At 39.6% G+C, this 18,626-nt stretch overlaps 1 protein-coding gene across 1 annotated transcript in view; it reads right to left on the bottom strand.

The window, feature by feature from the left end:
- Nucleotides 1-18,406, bottom strand: part of atp1a3a (ATPase Na+/K+ transporting subunit alpha 3a) — a 39,930-nt gene extending 21,524 nt beyond the window's left edge. The window contains exons 1-3 of the mRNA XM_084739810.1: nucleotides 18,388-18,406; nucleotides 18,129-18,232; nucleotides 1,816-1,929 (exon numbers count right to left, since the gene is read on the bottom strand). Of these exons, the coding sequence (XP_084595936.1) occupies nucleotides 1,816-1,929; nucleotides 18,129-18,134 (120 nt within the window). The 5' untranslated portion in view covers nucleotides 18,135-18,232; nucleotides 18,388-18,406. The remainder of the gene's footprint in view (nucleotides 1-1,815; nucleotides 1,930-18,128; nucleotides 18,233-18,387) is intronic.
- Between the last annotated feature and the right edge of the window lie 220 nt (nucleotides 18,407-18,626).

The raw sequence follows: 18,626 nt of genomic DNA on the forward strand, positions 1-18,626 counted from the left end.
ACAATCATCTGATCCCCATATTCAAAAATACTCCACTATATGTGAAAGTTCTGCACATATTTTTTGTGTTTTCCATTTTTAACAATTAAGTTTAGTTGTTGGGCAAGTAAAATATTTCTCCCATTTGCCTGTGGGCAAGTGGCTGAAAAAGCTTAATGTCAAGCGCTGAGTGATATTTGGATTTGCAAAATTTGCAGTAAAAGTGAAAATTTTGAAAATTCAGAATTACACAACTCCAGTACAAAACTTAATTGAAATGGCTTTAAGCATGTGTTCAACTAAATTGGCACTTTTCACCATTTAATCAATCAGATAGTGTTGTATTAGCGGCACAATGAGGCAGCTGCGTTGGAACGATTAGTTTAAAATGGGCTACTTTGCCTCTGCAATCGGATTAAAAAAAAAAAAAATGGTTCAGATTATTGTAAAAATGCTAAATATCAGATCTGATATGCATCAGGTCAATAATCAGTCAAGCCCTACATGAAGTCTAATGATATTATAAAACAATGTAAAATGTTTCAAAGAATAGAAATTTTAGCACACACTGGTGTTAGGTGAGGAAATCTTGTATTCCAAAATGTGTATTTATATTTTTGGATTAACTGATTCTTATAATTAGAGTTGTTTTCAAACTTGGTCCCTTTCAGCCCTTCAAATTAACTCAGAGTGATTAGTTAGCATTTTCTGCACATATGTGAACACTCCAAAAGACATCAGAGCCCTCTGAAATGAACCATAATCAGTTTGCTTCAGGGTCCCTTTGATATTTCACTTAACCTCTGCACTGAGTGCTCAAGGTTCGCTTCACTCTTTGCCTTTGTATTTTAGCCATCTATGCTCGCCATAGATAGACCACATGCTATAGCACTGGTACGCTTGATAAAAGAAGTAGATCGAATTATGGCCACTGGTAATGCTACCAAGGCTTGTGGATGAGAAGTAGTTTGTTTGGTTTTCCCTCAGTTTTCATTTTGTCCCTTTTGCAACAGACTGGACATTATTCTGTGTGGAAACACCTGTGCTCGAGAGGAACTATAGTGTGAACAAAAAAGTCTTCTTGCAAAAGAACTGACAATGCGAACAGAAAAAGAACTCTGTCCTCTTTCTGTTGGTCTACTCCTTGGTTCACAAAGGACTGACTTTAATTAATTTAAAGTGGAGTATATATAAAAACACTTTAAGTTAGTTAGTTAGTTAGTTAAGTTAGAACCCTACATCATCCTGTTTAAGATAAAACTCTACATACAGTATTATGGGCCCTTGGTTCAGAATTTGTATTTTACAAATGCTCCTTAGAGAAGTTCAGGTATTTTTTAAGATGGCTAAATAAAGGAAATCAATGTGTGTATCTGATTCAGCATGTGGAGTTTTATAAAAGAAGGATATCCTGAGGGTTTGGCTTCCTGCCCAGTTCAGGAGCAAATCCTTCCACAACAGGATTAAATTGCTCTGGCATATTCCCTCAAACCACACTGTAACACTTCTGTACACCAGCTGCTGCAGAACAGCACGTCTCTGTTATCTCCTTCTCAAACAGAGAGATTAGATTACAGTTGGATTGCAGCTCTTCGATTGCTGGAGTGAGTCCAGGACACACTATCTATGAACTCCTCACTGCTCAGCTGGGACATCAAAGCTTTTGTTGTGTCTGACTAGTTGTGTTTTGGTTTTAAATTAGATTTTTTGGGTGCTTCTGCACCACCAGTCTGCTTCTCAAAAGTAGGTAAAAGGAAGAAAAACAACAGTTATGTGACAAATTAGGGTGAGGTGAAAGGAAATGGTGTGGTGAAAGGAAAGGAGTGGTGTACTTACTATGGGAACTTCCTTCTTGAGGTCATCCAGATCCTTGCCTCCCTTCTTCTTGGGTGACTCCTTCTCATCCTTGTCCTGCGTGGTGGCCACGCGATAGCTGTCCGACCGTCCATACTGTAACACACAAAGACAAGATCACTGAGTTTCAATCTGTCATATTATTTTGATATTATCTGGTTTTATACCAGCTGGCACTCATAACTTTGTTCTCACTGCAGGACAAGACAACATCAAGTACCGTACACTACAACAGATGCTCTATAAAACAGAATCATCACCAGAAAAAAAGTCTAAACAAAGACAGTCAAAGAACACCTTGACTTGTAGTTGGAATAAGCATTGGTGTATCATGAACTACCAGTTGACCGATATGGATTTTTCAATGGTAAATGTCGATATTTAGGGAGCAGGGTGGGTGATGGATGATATATGATATAATGCGAATACAGTTAGAATTGGCCCTATAATAACCCAACCAATTAATCGGTCTATCACTACCATGAACATCTAAAACACTTTCACTTAGGACCATTAGAGCCTGACAAATACGGGATTTTTAGGGACATTAGGGATCAAGAAAATTCTGATAGATATATCGGTCTATGTTCTCTATGTTTTTTTTTTGTATATATATATTTACAGGGTTTTTCTTGTATGAAGAATAATTGGACAACTGCCTCCATCAAATTTCGTACCGCCTACAGCTCTCAAGACGGGTGTCTTTGTAGGAAACAAGCATTGCTCTTGGTGGATTTCTGTCCTTTGTAACTGCGATTGCAGCATTGCACCAACATGGTCATGGCATAGTGCTGTATAGTAATCTGCAGTTCTGGAAAAGGTTTTGTCTCAAGCTACCAATGAGGAAGAGTGTTTACCTTTCCTGCTTCAGCTCTCCGAATGTAGTCAGAAAGCACATGGAAGATTTGTTTACTTCTGGGACCAAAGTTAATGCTCACTTCAGCATAAACCCACTTTTCACTTCACTTTTACCAGCAGCTGGAAAACATCACATGGGAGCTCCACTTGGTCTTGAGAAGCTCCAGTCGTTATTAAGTAACAACTGTAAGTTACACTGCACATTTGCTGCTAAATCTGACTACTTTTACTGCTAGCTACAGACCTGATTCTCTGCTCTGGTACATTCACTGTCACTCGTAATACCTGCTTGCTCTCTCTTGCTTGTCCACTCACTCCATACGCACATACACATGCATTGCCCTGTCTCTTACAGGAGCCACACTGCTCATATAACAAGAGTCTCTCTCTTTCTTTCTATGGATTTTATTGGCAACTTCCTGATTCTCTGTGGCTGTTCACACAGGTGGATATTGTTTCTTTTGCATCCAAGCAAGTCCAATTTCTTAAAAAGACAGAACAAAAAGTTTCCTAAATGAACTACCCCTGCACTACTTTTCGATTTGACAAATTTACTGTGCCTCCTAAGTAACCTGCATCATTTCTTTTCACTGCCGTAATAATCAGATGTTTAACATTACACTTTCACCTGGCGTCATGATTCTCCTCTGTGTGAACTCACTTTCTAAAGTAATCACTGATCCTTAGAGCCATATCTAAAAACATTACACTGATGGGACGTAAAGTTAATTAAGAGGTTTTATAAAATGAGAAATAGGAAGCTTAAATATTATGCCTTTGGTTGTGAAATGTGTAGATGAAAACAACGGCTTTAATGCATAGTTCAACTACCCTGTAACAGAGGCACAGTTTGCTTGTTTTAAAATGTGTAAATTAAAGAAAAGGCTTTTATATTATATTTATATTGAACTAGACTGCAAGAGAGCTCTGAACTGTAAATTAAAAACAGCTGAAAACAAAAGGTATGACCTTATATTTTTGATTTGATTTGAATAATTTGATTTTATGTTGCATTTAATTTAATGTTAATTTAATGTTGATGTTTATTAAACAACATCTGCTCAATCCAGGTGAAGGCATGGTATACATGCACAAGCACATTATCAGGATGGTACCACCTCCGTCTCATTCTGAGCCATAAAAATCCTGATTTATATATATTGTGTTATTTTAATAATTGTAAATAATCCTAAATTCAAGAAAAGACAAATCCAAACACAAAAAACAACTTAAATTAAAAAATCAAATATTCATGAAACGCTGCTTTTAAAACTAAAAAGAAAAACTACTACTACTGTTGGCTCACTGATTATCAGTCTGGCTCTAATTACCATTGATTAATAACATGAATGATATTAAGAACATGCTTGACAGCCAACTCTCATTTTTCTACTATTTTAAGACCCAGTCAAAACATCTAGATTGAGATCCAAACTTAGATGCAATCCCCTGGTGAGAGACGGGGAACATGACACTTCCTGATTAGATCTGGCATCATTAGAGCACAGGTGTGTCTCAAGAGGTCCACTTAAACTGCAATTTACAACATCTGCTATTTAAGCTAGACACTGCTGCTGCTGTGTCTGAGAGGAGGAGGAAAATAACAGCAGTCAGGGCAGAGAGACATCCAGTGGAAATGAAGGGCCAGAAGGCAGACGAAAAAAAATCTGACAGTAACTGTGACATGCATCATGGGATATTCACAATCGTGTCAACCATGTCCTACATTAGAGTACGTGGATATATGTGTGTGTGTGTGTTTGAACCATTTTTATCTATTCATGAAAGTATGCTGCTGTTGAGCTGTTTGCTGATTAATGTAAGACTGGAAAAGCTGCAACTTTGCTTTCTTTGAATGGGCTATAATTTCATTATTCTGAGTTTCAGTTTTCCAGGAGCGTCTAAATGTGAGGTTTTTTTTTAACCTGTCAAGAATTATCTTGGGGAAACACTAAATACTTCTAATTGCTGACATAAAATAGTCAAATCAAAAAATACTATTATGTAGCAAATTCAGTCCAAAACTTACAGGAAAGCGTGCATTTGGACAAGTGCAGTTGTTGTCCGGGGTGGATGATCAGGGGAAAATATGGAGTGAAACTAAGCTGAATAATTACGATTTATGTAGGGAAAATAAACAAACAAGGTGGATTCATTGTAATTATTTGTTCCCCCTTTCAGTGTCCCCAATCTGCAAGTGCTTCTATTTAGTATGTTTGGATATTCTTCCTCATGATCTCAGCTGTGCATTTATCATGTACCAATGAATTCAATCAATTTTGCCATAGACACCGGTGATGAAATTGACCTCTGATCTCTCAATGTTGTAGAGTAAATAATAATTCTTGTATCCATCATGTGATTCTGATCTGCTCTAAAATTTAGGTTCTGCGTTCTTCCTTGGCCCATGCTGCACCCTTCCACCAAGTTCCATTAAACTCTGGCCAGTAACATTTCCATAAACCTGCTGACTAACAGAAAAACAAACCGAACCGCAAACATAACCTCTTTGGTGGAGGTAAATAATGCAATGCTTTGTTGTCAAGTACTCATATTAGTATGTTGTTTGTGTGTAGCCCTTGCTCATATGCTCCCTGGGGATTAGTACCTTTTCATTAAATCACCCTGTTACCCAGCATGCACCATTCAGGATGAACATCCTGAGGGTTTTTAGTAAAGCACTAAAATGTCAGACAGCTGCTCGGCTGACACAGAAACAGGAAAATGGCAGGATGAAAGCGTAATCTGAACATTTCTACATGTAAATCTGTCTTAAATATGTAGGAGTGTTCATGTTGTTTTGATTTTAATATTCACCACATAGGACTACATCAAACACTGGACTTTTTTCACCGAGGTTCCCACTAAGGCCCTGATGTAAAATTTCATTGCATGTAGACTACATACTGTATATTAGAAGATTGTCAAAAGTATTGATACTTGACCACTTTTCAATTCTGCATGTTGAAAATGGTACCACATCCATTAATTACAGCATCATAAATTTCAAAGCTATGGGGTGGCCTGGTAGTTCAGTTGCTAGAGCATGCGCCCCATATACTGAGGCTGTGGGTCCTCTGCAGCAGCTATGGGTTTGACTCCTGCCTGCTGTATGTCATTCCCTTGTTCTGTTTCCTGTCACATCTTCAGCTGTCCTGTAAATTAAAGGCATAAAACTGCCAAAAATATATTTACAATTTTTTTGAAGCTATATAAAAAATTTAAGTGTTCATTAAAGACCTGCCTGGAATTAACACTAATAATTCCATTTAGCACCTCTGGCTTCAGGTTCCTGGTTTTGTGCATGCAGAAAGATCACAGACTGACTGACTAACTTATCTCTGCTGTGTGATCTATCCACATCGTGTAAACAATGCCACAGTCCTGTACTGAGTTTTATTGCCCAGTCTTAAGTCACCCCTCAAGAGTGACTGTGTTACCTGCTACTGCCAAAATCTACCTGCATTTGGCCAATGGGTGGTTGCACCCTGCTCACAGGTGTGTGGATTGACTTGGATATGAAGCATCTGTATTATGTATGCAAAATAATCATCTATTATGATGGTATATATAAGACTTGTATAAAATGGTTCATCTCAACTCTACTACACTGCAAATAGTACTTCCTCAACATGGGTAAAGCTGTTGCCTAACAACACACACACACACACACACACACACGCACACGCACACGCGCGCACACACACACACACACACACACACACACACACACACACACACACACACACACACACACACACACACACACACACACAGGATTTTTGCTTTGTTCTGGAAAAGCTGAAGCTTTTATTCACTGACAAACTCAAACCTACGATCTACATTTACTGCCAGTAATGTTCACCTTTTCCTCTGCTCAGTGCACACTGAAGCCACACTCTGCCTCTCACTCTCATGCTCACTCAACCAAAGTCACACACACACTATGCTACTCTGACCAATCAGTGGTCTGCTGTTTGCATCACTGTATCCTTTTAATGGGAAGAAGTGCATCTGTATTTTTATTCTTGTGTCATGTCTGACATACACGACAACTGTATCACCACATTTCCCTTTATTCTATTGCCCAATTTATTTTCTTCAGACAGACAAAATAAAAACCGAGGCAAAAAGACCAGCAAGACAAATGTAGCTCAGTGTAGATCATGGTTGTTTCGACCTGACTGAAACAATGATATTTCAGCCACTAAAACCACTGATGGCCACAAATGGATGTTATTAAATACTAATTGGGTTTAGGAGGAATAAAGTATGGGTAATTACAGTGAATTAATTAATTGCTATAGGAAATCTAACCAACTAACATTGATCTAATTATAATAATAATAACTTTATTTATATAGCACCTACCTTCTTTGTACATGTTGCTATTTTTTTGTCCTGCAACTTTATTTGTGTGGTTATCACTTTTTGTTGTATGCAGAGTTTAATCCTGCAAACTGGCTGGTACACCATATGCCACTACTGAAAGGACAAAAAAGACAGATAACATCAGAGCAAGACCTTTAATACTACAAAAAGAAAATCCATATCGGTATTTCTTTTGCTTAATATCTTGGTGTTTACTGTATGCTGTGTACAGTATGTGTATACAACTTCCCTTTGCACAAATCTACTTTTTAGTGTTTTTCAGTGACTGATACTTTTATTCCATCTGTGCAGCTGTTTATTTTTTGCTTGACTGCAAACGTGCGCATTGTGTTCTTCTGTGTGTATCTGTGAATCTGCATGCACTGCATGTTTATGTGTGTGTGTGTGTGTGTGTGTGTGTGTGTGTGTGTGTGTGTGTTGTTGCCATCTGTCAGGAGGTGGAACAGTGTTCCCCAGGCAGTCGCGTCCAGCAGGCCATCAGATTACTGCTGTTTACTACACTGACAGATTAACCCACTGAACAACAATAATCCCTCTCCATCACTCTCTCTTTCTCTCTCCCGTCTTTTCGATCCCGGTCTCTCATTCATCCTTACTCATTCATTTATTTACAATGTTGTAAGATCTTCTGCGTGTCTCTGGCATAACTACACTGGAGTACAATATGTAAATTGATCTGAATGTGTTTCAGTCAACACAGGGGTACAGTTATGACTCAGTCAAGTCAAATGATCAGATTACAGATCTCCTAATCAAGGACTCAACAATAACAACTGCCTGCTTGCCAGGGGCAAGTAAAATGCCATGTTGGGCAAGTAAATCTGTCTTTGTTTATCACCATATTAAACAGACTATCTTTGGGTTTTGGACTGATAAAATGGCAATTAAAGACTTCATCTTGGACTTTGAAATCTGGGATGGACATTTTTCACAATTTTATAGACATTGCAGCCCTATACTAAAAATGACAATTAAGTCTGTTTTTATAATGGCCACTAATAAGCCTATCTGTACAGGGGCAAATAAAAATTGACTTTGGGTATAAAGATTTATGAGCCAGTTGCCTGACTGAGCATGAAAACTGAATCCTGTAAAATCCTTACAAACATCTTTTTAACATCTTCATCTGTTCACTTTGAGTTGTTAGAAAGTTTATCTCATGTAAACTAATTTCATAAATGCCATGCTATTCATAGACTAACACTGTTTGTATCCTTTGTTTTGACTATTTAACCCTGAGGAACCTACTGATATTTGGGAAAACTACAAATGTATACAAGTAGCACAAAGACAGCAAGACTAAACATGAAATAAGGAATTTTTCATGTGTTTTGCGCACCAATAAAAACAATTTAGCGTCTGAATTTAACCAATGACTCATTAGCTATAAACTACCACTATTTCTGTGCGATAGCACCAACTGTTGACATGAGAAGTAGATAAGAAAGCTTTTCACTTTAACTTTAATTTGAAAGTTTACAGGACCAAACACGTCACAGTAATCCTTGAACTACCACAATATTAAGTCTTTAAAATGAAGTAAACTAAAGCAGCATAAAGTGCAATCTGACTTGGAAAATGCTAAAGTACACATCGAAGCATACACACAACCATCTCACAGATGTGCACTGCAGTGTTGCTGCTCTGACATGAGGAGCTTTTATTTTTTTAGACATTTGCTACTTCAGTTCCTCCTCTCCTCTGCCCTCATGCTCATCTGTGCACACATCCATTCAGGATGATGACTGCAGAGGCGACAAGGCCAACTACTCAAGCACATAAACAGACCATTCAGTGCTGCATGATCCTAAGATGTATGAAGTCACAGAGGCACAAGAAATAGTCTTAATACATCAGAATTGTACATTGGCAAACACAGTAAAAAACAGATTTACATTACTCGAGTTAGATTTGTTTAGCCTTTTTTTTTTTTTTTTGCTAATTACAGATAAAACTGTATGAAAATTTGATATCACGTTTATGGGACAACAAAACTCTTATAGTTAATATTAATGCAATATTGTTAAAATGTGCTGAAAATGTTTGAAAACTACTGATACACATACTGAAATTATTTTAAGACTTGAAAGGGCATCACGTCCTTTGTCAATGCTTTCACTGATGCAAAACAAACAAAAACTACATGCTGGGCCTGCGCCTGAGCTGTCTTAAGTTTATGCTGGACAGAATTTACCATGGGTTTTTCAAAGAACGGTAATCAAACATGGTTTTACTGATAATTAAAGTTTGAAACAGTAATGCTTAACATTTTAACTGTGGTTTATCGTGAAACCAGCAATCGTTTCTTCCATATCGTCAGTGCTGTCTAAGCCTGTGTTAGTTTTGTTGTCCAGCACAGAGAAAAATAATCTCCTGGGAAATATGCTTGCTTAGTGCAGACCTGAGCAACAATCACATCATAATTTTTATATTTTTTACAGCGAAACTGAAATGCTAAAATAAATATTTTTTGCACATCTTTCAGCCCTCATATTATGTACAATATGCAAGACGACACTGACATCTATTGCTTTCAGTGTCATTCATGATTAAACTGAATTAACAAAGAGGATATGTTCTTGCATATTGCTAAAGAACATACAGCTTGATCTCCATCTAGTTACAGGCTGTAAAACCTGAGGAGGTTTCAGCAGCATCCAGATGTTCTGTGCTGAGCTACAGGACAGATTGTACATGCTTAACATTTGTAGTCTCCTCTCTCTGCTGGTATTCTATATCCAGCCATGCCTGCGGCGCCTGGCACCACAGGTCTGAGTGAGGCGGGATAAGCCATTTTTTAATCTGCTCAAATCACTCATTAAATTTCAGACATTAAACAGGAATATGTTGATCTGTGCATCCTAGTTTGGGTATGGGTAGATAAATACATGAAGGGTTTAAAATTGAACTGCAATAATTAATCAACCAAACTCTGATTTCGAAGTGGGTGTTACGGAGATCAATTATTGTGGGAAAGCACCTTAAAGCTGTAATGAGAAAAAGGGGCATCAGTTATGAAGATCAGTATCTCAAAGATGTAGATTCCCTACTTAATTTCCATAATTTGGATTTAGTTTATCATGCTGGGAAGCAACAATACCAAAAACTCACGGAATGATAATACCACAGTACAAAGTCCACAACACGATATTTATCACAATATTAAAAACAAACAAAAATTACATCTTAAAAAAACTGAATAAGAAATCTGATGTCTACAGCATTTTTGTCCCTATAAAATGTGTTTTTCCTTTGACACGGATGTTAATAATGAATCACAGTAGATGCTGTCACAGTACAGTACGATATTGAGACATCTTTTTATTGTGTTATCACAATATTCAATATATAGTACACCCCTATTATTATACTATCAGTCATTCTACACAAAAGCAGCAGAATGGCTGTTTGCAATGCTTGTATTTGCCCATATGATAAACCACAACCAAACAAATGTACTCTAACAGCAACTCCATCGATACTATAAGACCTTAGTGAAATATCCACCAGCTGGCACTGAATCATCCGGTGTTTAACCACATTCAGTGTTTGGTATTTAGCCTATTTTTCAACTACATCTGATGACCAAAATGTCACAATTTTAGCTCAGATTCTTTGAATGAAAAATCTCACTAGTGTTTGTTGCCTCCGGGGCAGTTTTGTAGCTCTGGTGTTGCCACAGTGTGATCATAGTAACCATACACATAAAGAGATGGATTAGCACACAGATCAGTGGACTGACCGACCTAGAAAATACTGACAGACTGACTGGCACACACACGCACTCAGACACAGTTAGAGGGGTCCTCCATCATCTATCCCTCCCTTCACCCTCCCACTTTGTTTACATTCTCCTCCCTCCGGGCTGCCCATCTGTTTCTCTGCTCTCCTCCACACTGATCTACTCATCTGCACCAAGGTTTAATCAAGAGGAGACAGTCTGAGCTACATTCATGATGAAGACTGCATGATGATGAAGATGTGGTTTAACTTAATACATGTTTATCCAGGATCAAACACAAAGAAAATCCACAGTGGAATAATAGTACACGAATTTGATTTGTCTCTGATTTGATTTTGTATAATATTTAAACAGCTTGAATGGCTGTCCGAGTACACAGAACAAACTACAGATTTTGTACTGTTTCCCACCATTAAACAGTTTGACACTTTGTGTTGTGCAGCATGTCTGAGACTGTGATAGAAAATGGCAGTTGCTGACAGAATCAGATTGACAGCGTCTACTTCCAGTGGATAGATGGGGGATGTGAGGTTTCCTAGCAACATCCAATCCACTGAGTCCATCTAAATAATTGAAGTCAGCTGTGGGGGAGTGGAAGGAGGGGGTATTGGAATTTTTTAATGATGCACTTAATGTGAAGGTGTGTTATGTAATGCTGCTGTGAGGTTTATGGAGTGCAACTGTTCACTGTAGAGTGTACTCTCCATCTTAAATCCTACCTGTTATTTCTGTATAGTAATGCTGTTGCAGGCAGCATGGAAAACCACTACTCTAGTTACCCTTGACTCTGCAGTCACCCTGCAAACAGGAAGTGATGTCAAAATGACCTCACCCTGCTTTCCAGGAAATGCACAATGCATTAAACAGTGAACAGAATCAATGGTATTGGAAAACCCTGATGAGTAGTATGGATCCACACTGTTTTACACACACTCACACAGATGGAAACTAGTAAGGACAGGAGGTAGAGAGTCAGTACTGATGAAATATTGACAGACTGGGACAATTATGTAACAGAGCCCATGACCAAGAGAGGAGAACGTATATGGTGTAACTGCAATTACACACATAATAATGAACTGTGACTGCAATTTAGCTCTGTTTAGCATGGCTGAGTGGACTAAACAAGATTAGTATGCCATTATTCCAGTGTATAGTGTAGTATCCAGCCTAACCCTAACCCTAAAAACTCAGCATCAATTCATGGAAAACAATCCCATCACTTCAATCACAAAGCAATAAGATTAGCCTACTATACATTAGGGTTGGGCGATTGGATGACTATATCGTCTATCGACAATGTGCTGAGTCCATCACTGATTGCTTTTTTTGCCCGATTTTCAGGGCAATATTTGTCATTTTATTTTGCTAATGTAATAGTCTGCAGAGTGACAGCCTCTGCTCTGCACCACGCTCTCACCCAGCCGCGCAGCACACACCCACTCAACTGACCATGAGTGAGCTGAGCGATGAGTGAGAGGAAAACAGCCTGCAGCCTGCTTTACCACGCAGTAAAGTGAGGATTTATTTTGACCAAAACCAGAGTTGGTGATTGTTGGAAGAGTGGACAGACTAACAAACACGGTTTTTGTGAGTTTAAATGAGGTTAAATGAAAAGTGTTTTCTGAGGCGTTAATGAGCCAATTAAGCTTGTATTTGTTCGGTAAAAGAGAGAAATTTGAATTCATAAGGTGAACAGTTGTATTCCTCTGTTTAAAATGGAAAATAAGTGTGAAAACGTAATTTGTAGACACTTTGTGAGTGTATTTTGTCCACTGGACGTAGTGAATGTACACAGCATGTGAAACATAATGAATTTGCCACTTGCGCACATCTCCCAGCTGAGACCCGAGACGTTGGGAGAAGGTGGTATCGCCAATCGCCGATGTATAGGCTGCCAGAGATCGCTTGGAAAATTTTAGCATATCGCCCAACTCTACTATACATGTACCTGCTCTGTGTTATCTTAATACATTCTTCTGTGGTGAAGAAAAATTCCATACAATTCTCCAAAGCTGAATATATTTTAACAATCAGTGCAATCAGGGCACCATTAACTTGAAGGAGCAATATGTGGCTATTGCACATGCAAAAATGAGTCCAGCAGTCCAAACAGTGAGTTGCAGCCATAGACTGTACATTATACAGGCTGAAGTCTAATTAATATATGATCTGTGGTTGAGGTGAGTTCAGAGCCTCTCTGGATGGAGCCGCTCCATCCGCTAAGTCTGTGAAGGCTTGAATATACTCCCAAATGGATTCTTACATGGCTAGCTGTGGACACCATGGATGTGCAGTAGTTCAGACTACTAGGGGTGTGTATCTCACTGACTGAGACCGATTCGATGCGTATCTCGATACATGTTCAACGATTTGGTTCGTTTTGATTCAGCTCTGTCATGATATGATATGATGCAATACAAGACAATACAATGTGTGAATCTTTACATTTCGATTCGACCGATGTTACATGTGTAGAGTGCTATTAATGGCAAAAAGACGATGTCACTTCTGTCACTGTTTTCAGCACGGTCTCTTTTGAGTAAATGAAGAGGAGACACAGGAGAGGGAAAGGGAGCACTTGTTTTGTGTGATCGCGGCAGCACACGTCCAGCAAGAGTGGTGCAGGCAGAGGCAGGAGGAGAGAGAAAACAGAGGACACTTACAGTGGCAGCTCCCTGATGCCAAAAATGAAACATAAGCGTGTCCTTATGAGATGTATTGGTGCGCTAGTGCTGCATTGATTTGTTTCCGATTTGTGGTTAGCTTTTTACCGAAACAGGCTGTCATTACACCCCTACCCACAACCCAATAAACCAACAATTGCGTTCACTAATGGAACATTAGATGGAACATTTATTCCATCACATAAAAAATTACCAGTTTGAATTAATGATGCATCTAGGAAAATGTGTTTTTCTACTTTTCACTACACTGTACCATGATTTTGTGCACTGGTTTTAGTGAACTGCAGTACAGACAATAGTTATCCAGCCTGACAAAGAGCAACTACAATGAAGAGATCTCATCGTCAAGTAAGGATTAGACACCATGAATGAGAATAGGCTGAGTCCTAAGAAAGCCGCCTGCCTCATCCACACACACACACACATATACACACAACACACGATTCCATCCTCCACAGCGATTGGCTCTCCTCCTGAAGCTTCCACATCAAGTGCATTATGGGATATCAGCAGAAGTATTCATCCTTGTATATCTCGTTTTCTCCTTCTGTATCTCAGCGTTCATCTCTCCATTTTCTCCTCAAGCTCAACCACTGTTCCCTCCTGTGTCATCACTGCACGAGCAGCATCCCAGCGGCATCTCTTCCTGCATTCCTCCACTCCTCCATCTTTCCTAGTAGTCATACTGCTCAAGGTGACTCACCACAAAGGCATCTCTTTCTCTCGCTCTACCTCCATCATTTAGTGTCAATCACTGGATCTTGGTCAGTTTTCCTCTAACAGGAACTCCCTGAGAGGCCTACTGGGGCTGACCTTCGTTTCATCTCAGCCTTCCATCCTCTAACCCACAGACCCGATCATTGCCTCCTGCAGCGACAGCCCCTATCAATTGATTGGCCCAGATCAAATGGCCCCAGTTGCCTTGTCAACTGAATCTCCCTCTAGGCTCCCCACCTCCTCTATTGCACATTTCACAATCTCCTCTCACTCCAACCCCCCAAATGGCAAAACACAGCCTGAGCTTGGGAGTTTCCACTCCACTCCACTCCACTCCACTCCACTCCCACACACACACACACACACACACACACACACACACACACACACACACACACACACACACACACACACACACACACACACACACACCACTTGCCTCCTCTCTTTAGCGCAGTAGTCAGAGTGGTGTGTGGTTTCCCCTCTGGCGATCTCGTGGACAGCATCACAAATCGTGACGGAGTGGCACCATTTCTATGCCTTGGCCTGAGTGCTCTCTCATCCCAACCCCCCAGCCCGGATGTGGAGCAGAGGAGAAACCACTGCCCATCAAACTTCATTAGCAGTGATGGACCATGACATCATGGACTCTGTGGAAATTCAGCTACAGTTGTCCTACAGTAGATAATTTGATAGGTTCCACATACCATAATGTGTTTATGCAACAGCATAAAGATATATATTTATGTAAACAAACCTGGATGTCAGCATCACCATAGTTCCCTTGACAAAAGGCCAAAGGAATGTTTCCATTGGATTTTGGATTATTGCAGTAAATAAGCTCTGGGTGAACAAAAGTTTATTATACATACTAGACTTGTAACAATACTAGAATGATAATTATAATCTTTGATATACCATTAAGGATGCAACAGATCATAAAACTCTCGTCTGGATCATATCACAGTCAGAACAGTAAAGATTTACCAGAAACTGAGGTCTTGAATGAGCACTCAGATCTTTTTAATTGGTTTAGTACATATGACACTATAATTAACAGATATTGTATTGTTTTACATATGTGCAAACTAAAAAGTATTTAGTATTGATACTTTTGACAACCTTTATATTTACAAGTTTTGTTCAGCCAGATAATCTTCATAATGGAACACCACATGTATGATTTTTGAAGTGTAAATGCAATCACCAGAAGTAAAAAATTATGCTGGGCTAAAAACAAACTACACCATAGTCATATGACTTCACGTCATCACCACTAACTGACTAGTCCCAGTATACATTTTTCCTTTAAATGACAGCTATGGTTACTGGAAAAAAAGACATTCAGAATAAGTCAAAAGTGAAAGAATTTTCACTGACTATTTGAAGACCTTGATCGCATTGAAACCATATTTCACTGAGATTCACAATATTGACATTGTTCAGGCTCTATAATGTGCAAATAATAAACTATAGCCACTTGGGACCCACACTATGAAAGTGCATCAAAATTTCTCAGTTTAGAGCAACGAAAAATACATTTGCCACACACAGGTCTCGTGCCGCAGTTTTGTAATTATGACATTTCATATAAAACATTAAATGCGTTGAAATTACGTCCTTGTTTAGACCACATTTCATCTACCAGTGAAATATGACTTTGAAGAAGTACCTTCACACTAATCAATATCATCTCTCGGAATTTGTGTTTCATGACCCGCTGTTGTTGTAACTGCTTTTAAGCCACTTGAAAGGGGGGCAAAAACAGGTCTTAGATGTTTGGACCATATCAACTAGAAATCAATGTTGAAATCCCAGTAGCTTCTGACTGGGGTTTTTGGCATGTTTATGTTTGTTGTTGACAACAACATCTGTAGTTTCATTTAGCCACTTGTTAGCAACTGTCTTTTATAAGTCAAAATTCATGAGGGGGATATTTAATGACATATTTTATGTCACAGAACAAAACAAGAACAAGACGTTGGCACTTAATTTCAGGCACTGAACCAAAAGACAAGAGGTGCAGGATGCTAACTCATTTCTGGGTTTTAGGACTCATTCCTGCAGCGCTCTGTATCCCACTATTGAGTACAGACACTGAATAAAACCTTATAATAACACTACAGGGATGTAACAGGGATTTTCAATAGGTATGACATCATGGAGGCTAAATTTAGTGACTGGAACAGGATGTCTTTTGTGACCTAACAGATCACTGAGTTTTTGTGAAGCTGATGGGGTAAAAAGAGACTGTGAAGGTGTTGGCTGTGTCTACGCTTATGGAGAACAGCTTCCTTTGGGACCCATCCGTCGACATTTATAGGAGTGGGGTGTGTGTGTGTGTGTGTGGGGGGGGGGGGGGGGTGACCAAGTCTGAGGAACCATTTTGATGCACTGTCTGTGCCCAGTTGGTACCCAGACCTAAGCTGCCTCTACACCCAGCACCATCAGTGACAGCAGCACGATGCACTGTCGCATTATGTAATGTTTGAATGAAAATGCACCAAATGGCTGGAGAAAAAAAAATGAACAGAGCAAATTACAGCCTGCATGGTTTGTATTCCCAGCCCCCACCCTCTCTGGCTCTGGATTATCCACACCACATCCACAGCCTCATATTGCAAATATTATAAATTCACCAGTTTCTTGGAGCTCTCCTTTATTAGGATTAGGAACACCTGACAGGACACACATGCATTTGACTATTACTGCAGTAAATCTGGAGGAATGGCATGATATTCCGCAGTCAGGGCTGTGGCTTTTTTACCACCAACAGGTCACATATTCCTGTGCGTAATTGCGCATTTCATCTGCATATTATTCACCATCGATTTCATTTCTGCCTGGACTCGCCCGTGCCATTATGCAGTCTGACTAATCGTGTACTGAAGAGCTGTGAATTTCCTCAATCGTCTGCAGCGGATCCAGCGCCTGCATGCTGCCAGATGTTCGCTCGGTGTAATCTCGTTTTTTGGAACCGGTGAATGGAGCAGCGCGTCTTTCCGCCTCTCCGTAACCAATGCTCGTTAAAACCCCATTAATCGCTTATTTATAGCTAAAAAATGACGTTATTCGGTGCACTGGGCCCGTTCTCTGGTTTCGTTCAAGTGCTCGTTACGTTACTTTCGCGTTACATCGCCAAAAAGCCTCACTGACAGCTGCACAAAAATGAAGATTACAGATGTGTTTTCCTGTGAATGATAGGAAACCAAACGGTGCTGGTGTCAAACGTTCATTTTCACAACTGACTGATTAAAATGTAAGTTATTACTTCTCATCCATTGATGAAGACGAATTTGCAGATGGGAAGTGGCTGTTTGCTCATCTTCAATGTGATGTTCTCTCGGGATTAGAACAGCAGTAATGCATTTGTCGTTTGGTTGAGAGCTGTAAAAAGGCAACAGAGGGTGAAATACTAACAGATGGCCGTTACTGTAACGCGTAACCACCCTGTACCGGTTCTGTCCAGGGTCTGTACGCACACATTTAGCGCACATTCCTCAGAAAAAGGCACTAAATTCAAGCAACACACATCCCCTCAATTATCAGATCACCTCGGTCGTTATCACGATTTGTAACATATTGATTTGTTGTGATAAATGACGGTAATTACTGACACCTAACGACAAATTAGACCCGTTTGGTAGACAGTGATAAATCATGAAAGGATGAAAAGCAGCGAGTCACATAAACTAGCAGGTAAAGCCAGTTCAGACCAGTCATACTCATCCCACCGTGTTCAATGTCATTTTAACATCATGCCTGTGCCTCCATGCACATTAACCCTTTCCTAAACGGACACACTCATTGACCGTTAACGTTATTACATCCTAGCTTTAGCAGAACCGACATTTTTACAGTATATTAGCTAAATACAACACAAGAGATGTGGCTCTTACCCCCATTTTGGCGCAGTCAGTCGGGTCTCCTCTTTAGATGAATCGCTTGTAGGCTTGATTCAATCAGAATAGCTGACTTTAAGGCGGGGAGACAAGGCAGAAAGCTGATGATGAGAAGAAAAAAAAATGTCTCCCTTCAGTTGATAGCTATTGCTCTAATGACAAAAATCAACTAGTTGACATAATATCCTAAAATATCATTTTTTTTAAAGATGAACGGGCGTAAGGTAACTTGACAAGGCAAAGTTTCATCAAACACCTCGGTAAATCTTCACCCCGTTGAGATTAAATATCAAACGGGCTTGTTTTTTTCCGACTTAAAATGTAAAAATTAAACGCAGCCGTTGGTGATTCTTCACCAACCGTCTCCTCTGAGAGGCAAATGATGCCGGTGGAAAGTAGGGCCGGAGAGCACCACTGCCTCGTCTTCGGATGCTGTCTCCCTCCGCGGCAGTGTCCAGGCTGCCGCAGCACTCAGGGCTCCCTGGTTGTCACTCC

Source organism: Lutjanus erythropterus, chromosome 16 (genome assembly GCF_056507025.1).
Source record: "Lutjanus erythropterus isolate fLutEry1 chromosome 16, fLutEry1.hap2, whole genome shotgun sequence".
Classification (NCBI taxonomy): domain Eukaryota; kingdom Metazoa; phylum Chordata; class Actinopteri; order Lutjaniformes; family Lutjanidae; genus Lutjanus; species Lutjanus erythropterus.